Genomic DNA, 13,867 nt, shown 5'->3' on the forward strand with positions numbered 1-13,867 from the left:
ATTCTGTCTTGGGAAAAACAACAAAGGGACATAATTAATCTAAAAGTGGTCACAAACAGAATGCATTCTTTTACAATATCTACACATTAATCATTCAGCTGTCAACAAGTGGGCAAAATTATTTTAGCAAACAGGGTTGCAAACGCATTTTTCCAGGGACTGTACATTCCACAGTGGAAAAGAATACAAATGGCCATAATTCAGTAAAAACTTGTCACACCAAAATTTACTGTCTTATAATTACAACTTCTGTCACATTCATATGAATGCTGCAATCTGATTGAATAATTTGTTCACGTGACCGGATTTTCATTTCCGATGAACCCAATTCATATGCAAATTTAAACATTAATATTCATGGCGCTACTTTCTGGTCATGCACAAGTTGCCAAAATGACGTCATGTTTTGCTCGAAACCTAATGGCGTTGTTTTTTATTGGTCAATAGCTAAATGACGTTATATTTTGCGCAAACTTCAACGATATAGAATCTACCCGTTTGACGAAGATGAAACCGAAACTGAAAATAGATTATTACGCTAGATTAAAAAGGACTTTTATGACCCTTGCCACTATAGAATTTCAGCTTTAAGATTATTTTGTGATGTAATTAAAAGAATTGAACAGCATTTTTCTGCATTTCATCTGTGTATTAACTGTCGGGGAAAATTACGTTGGCGTTTATGCATAAATTAGGTGTATTTTTCCCCCGACAGTTCATACACCGATGGAATGCAGAAAAAATGCTATTCAATTCTTAATACAATCTTGTAAGCATAAGATTATTCAGCTGTGAAAGTTTCTGTGAATTATGGCGAGTATTTAGAGGAGTCCAGTACATAAACACTTTGGGCTTGTATATCTTCTAGTAGAAAAACAGACAATGGGCCATAGTTCTGCCCAAACTGAATGTAGCTGAAACTCTCTCCTTTACATCATCTACATTTAAGTTTATTCTGCTGTGAAGTTTTAGCAAGATCCACCCAGCCTTAAATCAGTTGATAACACAAGCTTTATAGTGGCCGAAACAGACAAAGTTGGAAGTGCAAAGCTTAATGCTTCATTCCTTGTGAACAATCTGTTATTAATCCTTTGAAAAGTGGATGGGGTATTAAACAAATGACCTTCATTCATCCATCTGTCAGTCTGTAACACTTAAGTTTGTTCCATATTTCCTATATTCTTTGACAGATTTTCATGAATTTCCATAATGAAAGGGCATTTTTGAGGATGTACATGAGACAATAATCAGTCACATCAGCTTAGTGTTAAGGTAATACTTAAGGTTAAAGGTTTGAACCTCTATTTTGGTGTCCGTTCCATATCTCACATACCCTTTGGTTTTCATGTCACTTTGCTAAAATGTAATGGTCATTGAGATTATGTGCCCATTGAAGGAGTATAAGATTTGACTACAATATGTAGATCATTGAGGAGATGTGCAGACAACATTTGTCATTCTTGCTGGCTCAAGGTCCTCCATTTTGTGTCTGCTCCATGTATCAAAGCCTTTGAAGGGTTTTCCTAAACCTAGAACCTAAAACTCATTGAGATGATGTGTAGAAGACACGTCAGTCACAATGACTCAATTTCAAGGTAACACTTGCAGGTAAACAGAAAAGTACTCCTTGTTTTCTTATCTTCATATCTCATGGACCCATTGAAGGGTTTTCATGAAAATTGAAGTGCATTCAGAAGATGCCCATAATTCATTAGTCAATCACGCCGGCTTAAAATCAAGGTCACCATTTCAAGGTCAAAAGAATCTTGGCCATGGATAGAGCTGTCTTTTTGGAATGCCTTGTTTTATCATTCAGGACTACTAACAATTACCAATACTGTTTTACTAGGGTTTTTAGCTTAAATAGTATGCCCTGAAAAATTTTAACAAACGCATACCAAGATTGGATGACAATATTAGGGAGTGTCAAATTAAACCTGATGGACTGAGTTAGAGCAACAATAGTTACACATACATTTAGGACAATTACAGAGACACCAATCCAGACTTCTTGGAACCATTTGGGTGACTTGAATGGAATGTGAATAGGATAATTGCCCAATTAGCATGTTCATAAGGTCTGGTTCTCTGATGATGACTGACAAACATTTGAGCCACGCTCTGTGAAAAAAAGGGGGTTAAATGCATGTGGGTGAAGTGTTGTCCCAGATGAGCCGGCGCAGTCTGCATAGGCTAATCAGGGGAGACACTTTCCGCCTAAACTGGATTTTTGCTTAGAAGAGACTTTCTTAAAACGAGAAAAAACTCATAAAACAGGAAGGTGTCGTCCCAGATTAATCGCACATTAACACACATTTATTAAACCCCCTTTTCACCTTTGATAAGGAGTATACAAATAAAGAAAGTATAACAAGAAAAACACTTATATGAACTAACTAAAGTATATTAAAACGACGATCAAATACAACTAACCAAATATACTCTACTATCAAGTTTTATTTACAGCCATATGATGACAAATCTATTCACAACCAATGTCTGATTAAATAGCATGACAATATTATGTAAGCAAAGAGCAAGTCTTCTAAAAAATCTAATAAACAAAAATCATTCCATGAAAAATGATATATGAAAATCAGTTTCATCAATGAATGTACAATATGATTCACTGTTTTTGATGATTTCATAGCATGATTGAGATCAACATTTTGGAAACCTACACACAACAAAACGGAAATTTGACAGATTTAAATTTGCCCACAGAAGAGGTGACAAAAGAAGGAGAAAGGAAGCAAGAAATACACTGATAGTTTTACACAAATAGCACCACACAACAAAACATAAAATAAATTAAATCTGCACATGTAACAGCAGACAAAATGTCAATGCCCTTTTTAAACTTGGATACTAGATAAGCGTATAAAAAATGTGTACTGGAATTAAAAACAATCTTTACATACATACCTAAAACCTGACATAAAAATTCTCTTTATACCACTTTACTATATTATAAACACTTTTCACAATCTATCCCGGTGAGTATTAAATCAGACACCCCTATTTTCAGCAACTCAGTTGTTAACAAGTAAACACACGAGCACATTTCCATGTCACAGGTGGGGCTGACCCTTACAGAGACCCCTGTATGCTGATAGTTTTTGATCCCTACACAGGGACCCCTAAACCCCTGTCTGCTGATAGTTCCTAATCCCTAGAGGCTTCCTTGTTGCATCCTGAAACACAGAAAATACAGATGTATTAACAAAGGACAATAGCAAGTTGCTACATAAATGTGGGCTGTGCTCTGTGAACAGGGGGTTTAATGCATGTGCGTAAAGTGTCGTCCCAGATTAGCCTGTGCGGACTACATAAGCAAATCTGGGACGACTTTTGTGCACATGCATTAAACCTTTTTCACAGAACACGGCCCACATTAAAATACATAAACATATACTGCTCCTTGATCATCCATAAGCACTTGACATATTTTTATATTAAATTTGTAATTCTTAATAATTTATTTAAATACACATAATTTCTTATGTATGATATTTTGTTAAGCCATTTTAAGCAACATCATATTTTTAGTTCCTCTTAGTAACACTTCGGCAATCTTACAGTTAGAAGCAACAATTAACAATTAGTTATTTTATAACAGATAAGTTCAGCATAACCACTCCATCTAATATAATATGCAAACATAATATATGCTGTGTGCAACAGTGCTTGCAAACAAATGATCGGCTGAAAATCGTGGAGAAAAAACTTATTAATGAACAGCAAAAAGAACAAGTGCCGTGCGGTCAGATGGTGCAGCAGTGATCATGTGACAGGTGAGTGCAGTTCAGTCTGTCACGTACCGTGCTATTTATGACTGGTGCGTCTATGGAACTATAGGGAGACAATAGTAAACACACATGGGGCAGTATTAACAGACACTGATGGGCTACACAGCACTAATACTGACAGCACTATAATTAAACTGATTGATCTCAAGTTGTAAGAGAACAAGAGTACATAACATTAAATAAATATTAGACAGAATTAAAATTGATCATCATCATCAGCCTTTGTTATTGTTAACTTTCTCTTTGGAGTTTTCTTGATTTTTGAAATCAAAGATCCTAAAATCTTTCTAGGCGTATTGCCTGCTGGGGCTTTGGTACTGGGTGGAGGTCTAGATAGGATCTCATTCTCTTTGTCGTTGTATCTGAACTGGTTGGGCGTCTGACCGAGTCTGTTATCAGAGAACGAAGGCAGCAGTCGTTGTCTCTTGGGTGGTGTGGGTCCGTATTCATCTCCATTGCCTTCCAACGCCCGCACATTGGGAGTGGACACGGGCTGGCGAGGTTGCTGTCTGGGGGTGAATGATCGTCTCAGGAAGTCTGGAGAGTTATTGATGTGTCTGACATGAGAGCTGGATAAGTTGGACAGCGCATCAGACTTGTCCAACACATCCGGAGCATTTGCAAACAGCCCGACGCCAGCTGGGGTGCTGGGGACACTTGGTCTGAAGAAGTTTGGAGGGGAGATGTCTTCATAGATGTGATTGTCAATATCCTGCTGTTCTGCTATGGACTGGGCTTGATCTGTCCACTGATAGGTCAGTTTACGTTTGCTGCTGTGGGACTGGGGTGTCTTGGCCTGGTCGTCATGAGAACCTGGGTATCTGAGGTCCGCGTCAGACTGGGCTTGTCGACTTATGGTTTCATTCACCGAGTATGGCTTAAGCACTGTTGCGCTGGAAGTTTTATTGATCACATTTACTTCAGGGTTTGTCATAGAAGTCAGTTTAATTGTTGGCAATCTGAAACTAGGGGGTTTAGCATGAGATCTGTCACTGACTTTTGGGGTAGGAGGACGCATTTCTAGATTCTTAGTCTGGGCTTTGTATTTCTGTTTTGATTGTTTAATGGAAGTTGCACGCTTCAACTGATTGTTTTCACTGTCACTAAACTGAGTCTCGGACCCTTGCACCCTGGAACTACTTGAAAACGTTTTATTGAGAAAGGGTGTAGAAGTTGCAGGAGGCATTTCAAAGGTTGACTGCACCAGGTATGGCTGGTCCCCTATGTCCTCATACAGGTTGCCAAGGGAGGGCCTGGTCTCATTACTAAGGAAAGGGTTGCTAAGGAAGGGCCTGGCCTGTGTAAGGTCTGTGAGACTGGCAGATCTCTCCACGGACCCACGACTGTTGGTGACAGGGGCTGGAACATCAGCCTCATCAGGAATACTCCTCATAGAAGGGACAGGTAGAGGTGGGCGCATGTCAAAGTGTTGAGGTCGAAGGTCAGTCTCAGACATTGCCTTGCTGGTCATGTTCTTAGGTACATTATAATGATTCAAACCAGTCTCGCTGGGACACTTGGACAGCCTTGTCCTGGTCTGTGAAGGAGCATTGTGCTGGAAAGTAGCAATCATTGTCTTCACCAGGCTCCTGTTAGCACTGCCCATAGTAGACATGTCCGCTGCACTCACGCTGGTATTGGGCGTCATCTTCAACAACGATGAACCCAAGTTCTGCCTGGGTGTGGCTAAAGTACTTTGTGACTGCCTAGCTATGCCACTGCTGGTAGGGGTGATAATGGACTCAAAGCGACTGACTATACTACCCACCTTGCCGGCTGCCTGGGGCTGTTTCTGTATGAAGCCCTGCTGCCTGGTCAGACGTGAAGTGGAGCGGTTCATCGAGAGCGGACTAAAGCCAATATCGTAGGCCAGACCCTGCAAGGACATAAAGCCAACATCGTAGGCAAGACTCCTCCAACACATCAGAGGGGTAACCACTCACCAACACCCATCACAAGACAATACGACTATCAAGGATGCAATATTTGAGGAATATACTTTTCCACACCCTAATAACAGCATACAAGACTTAATAATAAATAAACTTATCCATAATATTTAGTATTATCTTTATATATTGTTCAATTTTTAAACGAAGAAATTAATTGGCTTGAATTAGGGGGAATCACACCTCTAGTATACACAGCAATCTTAGTAAACAAATGGTTGCCTGCGTGCAGCTGAATTTTTTTTAAAGCATAAAATTAAAAACAAGCAAAAAAGTCAGTACTTTATTTATTTACACTTATCTACATATTCACAAAAACAAAGATTTCCTAATTCCATGAACCAAATAAAAAGCTGAAAACCGACTTCCCAAACGAGGTTGCAATGTGCTGCAGTACCTTTTTGCCTGAACTGCCATTCTCAATATTAGAGTTGCGGTGAGGAGTTGAATTTTTGGGAGTTCGTTTGGGCGATCGTCTGCTGCGTAGCGACATCGGGGTGCGAGGAGACTTGGCAGTCTTGGAGTTACGCCTGTTGCCAGGTGAACGAGAGCCTTTAGAATTGCGGCGAGTATTACCCGGGGTTGGAGGGCCTGGCTTCTGATACACACATCCTGTCTTGGCCTTCAAAAAATAAGTATGTTTGAATTTATAGTTTATTTTGTCATATATAATCATAATGATTAAATGGCATTATGAAAAATGTTTAGTTTTCTTAAAAAAGGTCATAACACTTCAAAATTACAGTTTTGTTTGAACTTTAGAACAATTTGATTTCCAAGCCAACTTGCAATGTGTGCACATTTCCTATACATTAAGAAAAAGTTTTGGTAAAATTAATATTGTATTTTTTGAACATCTTTAAAAATAAAAACCAGAAATCTCCTACCCTCCAGTATGACTGACTCACCTGTTTATTCTTGCTATCAGAAGAGTCGCTGCCTGAGTCTGTATCAAAGACCTGCTTGCGTTTCTTCCCGCTGGCCGTAAGCTGCCCAGTCCCAATGTGGCTCTCCCGGAGAGCGTCCTCCCGGAACCGGTTGGGGTTGTAGCGCTGGGTCTCCACGGGGTAGGAGGTCTTCAGGTGGGAGGGGCACATGGTATTGCGCCGGGACAGCTCCCCAATACGACCCCATTCAAGTTCCATGGGCTCATCCTCACAGTTGTACAGGCCACCCGTACCCCCTGCAGCAGAACAGTACATATTACTATACACAATACATATGACATATCACACTTATAATACAGATATTCTATCATTTGAGCTGGGTTTTATGAAAAGTGGGCTCAATGCATGTGGGTTTAATATCGTCCCAGATCAGCCTGTTTCATCAGAAAGACACTTCCTGCCTCAACTAAATTTTTGCTAAGAAGAGATTTGTTTAAAAAAGAAAATACCATTTAAATGGAAAGTTTCGTCACTGATAAGCCGCTGCTATATTAAAAGAGTTAATGACAGAATAAATGCTGTTATTAAAAAGGTAATAACAAGCAATAATATTTAGATTCTAACAAAAAGGTTGAGGATTCAAAAAAAAAATCCCACTAATAGTGACTATAACAACAAGATTTTAACGCATACACACAGAATGAGTGTCCACATACTTGGTACGTTTGATGCATTGGAGCGGCAGGAGTCATGGCTGGATATGCTCCTGTTGAGCGTTGCCGTGGATTCCCGGGACCGCAGTCTGTATGCCAGGGATGTGGCAGACCCGATACTCACTGTGTCCACGTCATCACTACTGAAATCATACACAGAGTAAATTGAATGAAACATTATAGAATTGGAAATAATTAGAATTTAAATAATTTAATTTCCTATGATACAATTGATGTTAAAGGTTTAACAGGAATGCAAATGATTTATCTAAACTCATAATGTCCATGCATATCTTTGAACTGCAATCACCTCCAGCTAAAAGGGAATAAATGCACATCTTGCATTTATCTTAATTTGCTATTTCATCAAACATTTGTTGTAAGTTAAAATGATATTTAAAAAAAACAGTATCCTACATAAATTTGGCTTCTAACCTGGCAACAGTGGATGCACTGACAGACTTGGATATCCTCTTGTTCGCTCGGCTCAGTCTAGTGCGAGGTGTGAGGGTCTGCTCTGAAATGCTCTCCAGGGAGCTGGGGCGTTTCTTCTCTATCACGGTCGACTCACCACCAGGGAATGAGCAGGGGTGGTTCTCTGAAATAGCAGAGATATGTGCATCAGCAACACAACAAGACGGGTGGTACAGAGAAAATATGGAGAAAAATAAATAAATTAGACATTGTGCCGTGGTAATTTGGTGCCGTAAGCACATTGTCCTAAACACATTCAAATTTCTACTGCAAATACGATTGCAAACTTCCAACACTGTGCTCCAATGGTCAGCCACTCACCCATGAAGCTGGCGTCAGCAGCGTTCTCCTTGTCAGCTATCATCTCCTCAAAGTGTGAGGGGTCCCCAAAGTAGAGAGCAGATCCCTTCTCCAGCTGCTGCTTGTACTCCCTCAGCTTCCTCTCGGCCAGGTCCAGCTGGGTCTCCAGTTGACGAGTCTTCACAGCTGCAAGCAAAACGCGGGTTAATACATCTGTGTAAAGTGTCGTCCAATATTAAAATTTGCAGTCTGCACAGACCAATCAGGGACAACACTTTCGGCCAAGACTGGAGTTTTGTTTAAAGAAATTTCCTTTTAATGAAAAATTCCATAAAAACCTCAGCAAACATTAATGAAAACATGCTAATAATGAGAAATTGTGCTTCCAAACAAAAGCTATATTTTATGGAAAACTTAAATAGCACTATGAATTGTGCTATAATAAGACTTTTAGGTTTATATCCACAAAACTGTAACAATTTCTTACCCAGTTTGTTGTTCTTGGCCTTTTCAACGTTGAGTTCGTCTTGTAGAGGCACCATCTTGTTAGCCAACTGGTCGGCGTACCTCTCTTCAAGGACTCGAGCATTCTCTAGCTGTGTTTGGAGATCCACAATGGTTTTTTTCTTCTGGTTGTAGTGAATGTTGTACTGGTCGTTGATTCCCTGAAGTCTCTCTCGTTCCTTGACCTCATTGGATAGCTTCTCCTTAGCCTAGGTGTGAATATATTGGGTACAAAGATTGTTATATTTTGTGGCATACTTACATTACATGCATAAAAGCAACGCATATTGACTATAAGCCATAGCAAGTGGCTACAAAATATTGCAATACACTTGTTTTCTAATGCCTTGAGATGATAGCTTGCAAAAAAAGATACTTTAGCAGATTTTACATTAATTTGAGCCTTGCTTTGAAATAACAGGGTTTAATGCATATGCAGTCTGTACAGGCTAATTAGGGATGGCAATTTCAGCTTAAACTAGATTGTTGCTTTGAAGAGACTTCCCCTAAAAGACAAATACCCAAAAAGAGGAATGTTTCATTTTGATAAGCCTGTTTAAATGGATTAAGCCCAGTTTTCCCCGATTGCTGCTCAGTTTGTCACAAGATGCATATGAATCTTGACCAATTCTGACCTGTTCCAGCTCGAGACTCATGATCTCACAGGCAGTCCTCTCCTGTCTCACTTCCTGCTCATACTTCTGACTGATCATGCTTAACTCTTTCTGCATCGCCTCCAGCTACAAAAAACAACAACTATCATATAAACTGCTGATACGGTAGGTATTACAACAACAATCATATTCACTGCAGATATCGTTTATATCATTTAGGTACACGCATTAGCTCATGCTTGGTATAGAGAGAATCCAAGTAATATTAATGCAAGTAAGTTATCAAGTTTCATTTTTCTATATAAACCTGCAGATTAACTTTTGGAAAGGAAAGTGTGCGTTTTTCAGGATAAATAACTTTATGATCATAAATCACTGGGCCATTGATAACACCCAGCTGCACTTAATCTAAAATCACAATGCTATTCAAAGAGACGCAGTGAAATGTCCCCTTCCTAGTGCCATACCTGTGAAGCCCCTCGGGAGTTCACCTCAGTCAGCCTCCTGCACTCATCGCTAGTCAACACAAGCTGCCCATTGAGTTTGTTCATCTGTTCCCTCGTGACTGACCCGTCATCTGCCAGCTGCCTTGAGGCCTCCTGGGCCGCGTGCAGTTTGCGTTCAAGCTCCTGGCATCTCGTCTCCAGACGAGCCTTCTCTCCAGTCAGTGACTCCACAGCACCCTCTAGCTCTGTCTCAGACTTCTGCACAGCATCCTGTTAACAGCACAATAAAGTAACACCAGCACAGACAATACAACAAATTTACTAAAAAACATGAATGGATTCATACAAGAGTTACAGGACTTTAAAATGAGGATCTATTGATTGGGAAATCATCAGAATCAGGGTTTCTTGAGAGGAGGGCAATAAAATTAATAATATCTGATCCTACAATAGAGTTTGTTACTGTTATTTCTATAAATCAACTCATAAAAAGATGACAAATTACATGACGTTTCTGTACTCACATAACATTTCTGAGTTGCCTGCAGCTGTCTCTCCAGCTCCATTTTCTCCACATTCCACATGCGTGCCTCGGTCTCAGACTGCTCTCTCAGCTGACTGGCCCGCGCAGTCAACTCACTGGACAGCTCTCCAAGCTGCAACTCTAGCTGACGCTTCTCCTCCTCAACCGCAGCCAACTGTAACAAAAATTTGAATACAATGTACAAAATACACTTGAGCGTAAAGTATCATCCCAGATTAACCAGTGCAGTCCGCACAAACTTAATAGGGACAACACTTTCTGCTTTAATTTTATATTTTGTTTTAAGGAAGTATCTTCTTAGTGAAAATCCGTTTAGGTGGAAAGTGTTTTCCCTGTGTGGTACAGGCTAATCTGGGGCGACACTTTACACACATAAATTAAGCCCTGTTTTCGCACGGCCAACTTACTTAAAACTTTTCTATAAAAGATGTTTGCAGCCATATTAAAACATTTTTCCCCAATTAAACATGTTTAATGGAATGGTCAGGGTCTACAAATGAGATTCAGACAAATTCATATTGCAATGTCTACTTAGTGAAAATCCAGTTTAGGTGGAAAGTGTCTTCCTTGATTTTTTGCCTGTGTGGTACAGGTAAATCTGGGGCGACACTTTACACACATTAATTAAGCCCTGTTTTCGCACAGCGAGTCTTACTTAAAAAATTTCTTGCAAAGATGTTTGCAGCCATATTAAAGCATTTTTCCCTACTAAACATGTTTAAAGGAATGGTTTGGGTCTACAAATGAGATTCAGACAAATTCATATTGCAATGTAAACAGTTCTTACCTGTTGCTGATTACTGGACAGTTCGGCAGTGAGTATGTCATTTCTCTCCCTGGTGTACTCCACTTGACGCTCCAGTTCTGACCTGTCAGCCCTCACCTGACCCACATCATCCCTTGCTGCACACACTGCCTTCTCCAGCTCAGATATCCGCTCCTCCCTCTCCACTTGCAGACAGTTGGACTCTGAGATCATACCCTCCAGTTCTGACACCTTGATCCTCATGGCAGCCAGCTCTCCTTTCAACACATTCACATTCTCTCTCTCACCATTCAGTTCTTGTTCTATAGCCATTCTGACACTCTCCAGTTCCCTTATTTTGTCTTCCAGATCATGAACTTTCTTTCTGGTCTCTTTCTCGTTGGTTTCTATCATTGTCTCATACTGGCACTTTAACTGGGAGATCCTGGACTTAAGGTCCCTGTTTTCCCCACTGAGTTTTTCTTCCATCTCACACATCATCTGCCGGTAATTCACATTCTGATCATCGAGTTTCACCTGAAGGTTAGCAATACCAGTGTTTTTGTCTCCCAACATCTTTTCCAACTCTTGCACCTTTGCATTTAGCACCTCGTCCTTGTTTGCCATAGCAATATCTTTTTCATTGGAGAGTTTTAACAGTTTGTCTTCGTATTTGGACTCCAGGTCTTCCAACTGACTCTGCAGTTCTGATTTCTGATCCTGAGTGCCTTTAGTGTATTCTTCTTCAAGTTCCTCACACTGAGACCTCCAGTAACTCTCTGTTTCAACCAGTTTGTCTTTCAGTTCAGCTAACTGAGACTCTTTTTCAGTGACAGATGCCTGTAAAACCTCTAGATTGGATTTAAAATTATTCTCACTTGTTCCTTTTTCTTCAGTAACCTTAGTAATATGTTGTTGTAAAACATTCACTTCAGATTCTTTTTTACTGAGCTGTGCACTTAGAGTTTTAATTTGTACTTCGTAATCCGTCTTTTCTGAAATCTGTGTTGACAAGTTACTATTTAAAATTTCCTTCAATCTGTTTATTTCTGACTCATATTCAGACCTACAAGCCACATGTGCTTGACATTCAGCTTTCAATAGTTCAATCTGAGACACAAGATTATTCTTTTCACACAATCTTTCAGCACTAGTTGTTTCAAGGCTTTTTTTCAACAATTCTATTTCTGCTTTATTTTCCTCGATGACTTTCTCTAGATTTTCCTTCACTATGCTAGACTCCATTTTAACTGACTCAAACTCTTGTTTCAGTGCTTCCATTTTACGACTGTATCCGTCAGCCTCCCTAGCCCTGACTTCCTGATTCTCTTCCATTTGCAGTTTGATTTTCGTTAATTCCACTTCCTTGTCTGAGATGATCTTATGAAGATCTCCCTTTACCTGGTTCCCTTCTGACAGCAGATTCTTGATGGCCATGTTGTCTGCTTCTAGACAGGTCAGGGTAGACTTCAGTGTCTTCTCTACACCTTTCAAGTACTCAAGCTGAGTGGCCATGGTAGTGGCCATTGCTTCTTTCTCTATCAATGCAAATTCTAGTTCTGTAATCTGTCCTTTTTGCTTTTCTACTTGGGTCTTATAATCACTTTCCTTAGATTCAAATGACTTCAAACTTTCATCAGAAAGATTTTTTACTTTCATTAACTCACTTTTCAGCTGCTCTATCAATTTTGTCTGAATCTTCACTTCTTGTGCATGAGTGTCTCTGATAGATGCTAGACTTTCTTTGAATGACTCTTCATTGTTGGCCATTTTCTCTGTCAATACTGCAATTTCCTTAACATTTTCAAAGATTTCTGCATCAAGACTGTCTTTCTCTTTACTGAACTGCTTCATCATGTTTTCTATCTGAGATTCAAGATTACTTCTAATAGCTGCATCACTATTAAAACGTTCATTGTATAGCTTCACCTGATTTTCAAACTCCATGATATTTCTAGAGGATTCCTCAATCTGACACATCAGCTCACCATTCCTGCTATTCAAGTCTTTCATGTGTTCATGTGATTGCTGCAACTCAGTTTTTTTCTTTTCAAACGACACATTTACCGTTTGCAGCTCTTTCTTCAATGTCTGACACTCCTCAGTGATGTGCTTATTCTTCTGCTTCAGTTCACACACCTCCTCTTGGTGACATTTCTCCAGTTCTGACAGTCTACTCTCCACACTGTCCACTTTTGTCTTTCCACTAGCCCTTACATTCTCCAACTCCAGACCCAGTCTATGTACCTCCCTCTCAGCCGCCTTCTTTTCCTTCGTCATGGACGCCAGAGTACACTTCAGATCCTCCACTGCAGCATCACTTGTTTTTTTATACTCCTCCAACTCATCTTTAGCTTCCTGAAACTTATTCAGTCTCTCTTCAGACTTTTCCTTCACATCTTTCAAGTGAGCCTCGTACTCTGCAACATTCTCGGCATGTTTCTTCTTCGCCTTCTCAGCACTAGCTGCCTGTTTGTCGAGCTCTGACTCAAGGCCCCTGACCCGCTCCGTGAGCTGTGAGCTATCACTGTCCCACTTGAGCCTCAGCGTGGTCAGCTCCTCTCTCAGACATTCCTCCACCTCCTGCGTATCACTCTTGAGAGCCTTCAGGCGGTTCTCACTCACTTCCTTCTCTACTTCAAGCTCCTGCAAAAATAAAAATATATTTTTTTGGGGTAAAATACTATGAATATTGAAGTAATCAGAAATAAAAATACTGTGACAGCATTATTTTTTGTGGGACATTAATTTTTTGGCTTGACCAATCCACGAAATTAAGATCCTAACAAATAATAACATGCAATGTTCTATTTTCTTTAGAATGAATTACACTAGGCATACAGGACATTAATATCCAACATAATCCGCACACACACACAAGT

General features: G+C 39.9%; 1 protein-coding gene across 8 annotated transcripts in view; it reads right to left on the reverse strand.

Moving 5' to 3' along the window:
- Nucleotides 1–2,439: 2,439 nt before the first annotated feature.
- LOC127880317 (myosin-1-like) overlaps nt 2,440–13,867 on the reverse strand; it is a 32,376-nt gene continuing 20,948 nt past the window's right edge. For 7 of the 8 annotated variants that reach the window (XM_052427698.1, XM_052427697.1, XM_052427695.1 and 4 more), the window contains 12 exons: nt 11,028–13,631; nt 10,221–10,394; nt 9,718–9,966; nt 9,272–9,376; nt 8,620–8,845; nt 8,154–8,318; nt 7,794–7,956; nt 7,362–7,501; nt 6,667–6,941; nt 6,156–6,380; nt 5,578–5,685; nt 2,440–3,194 (listed from right to left, as the gene is read on the reverse strand). In XM_052427698.1, coding sequence (XP_052283658.1) covers nt 3,141–3,194; nt 5,578–5,685; nt 6,156–6,380; nt 6,667–6,941; nt 7,362–7,501; nt 7,794–7,956; nt 8,154–8,318; nt 8,620–8,845; nt 9,272–9,376; nt 9,718–9,966; nt 10,221–10,394; nt 11,028–13,631 — 4,488 coding nt within the window. In that variant the 3' untranslated portion in view covers nt 2,440–3,140. The remainder of the gene's footprint in view (nt 3,195–5,577; nt 5,686–6,155; nt 6,381–6,666; nt 6,942–7,361; nt 7,502–7,793; nt 7,957–8,153; nt 8,319–8,619; nt 8,846–9,271; nt 9,377–9,717; nt 9,967–10,220; nt 10,395–11,027; nt 13,632–13,867) is intronic. The other variant, XM_052427692.1, reaches the window with a different exon arrangement.

The sequence above is a fragment of the Dreissena polymorpha genome, chromosome 4 (genome assembly GCF_020536995.1).
Source record: "Dreissena polymorpha isolate Duluth1 chromosome 4, UMN_Dpol_1.0, whole genome shotgun sequence".
Taxonomy (NCBI): Eukaryota; Metazoa; Mollusca; class Bivalvia; order Myida; family Dreissenidae; genus Dreissena; species Dreissena polymorpha.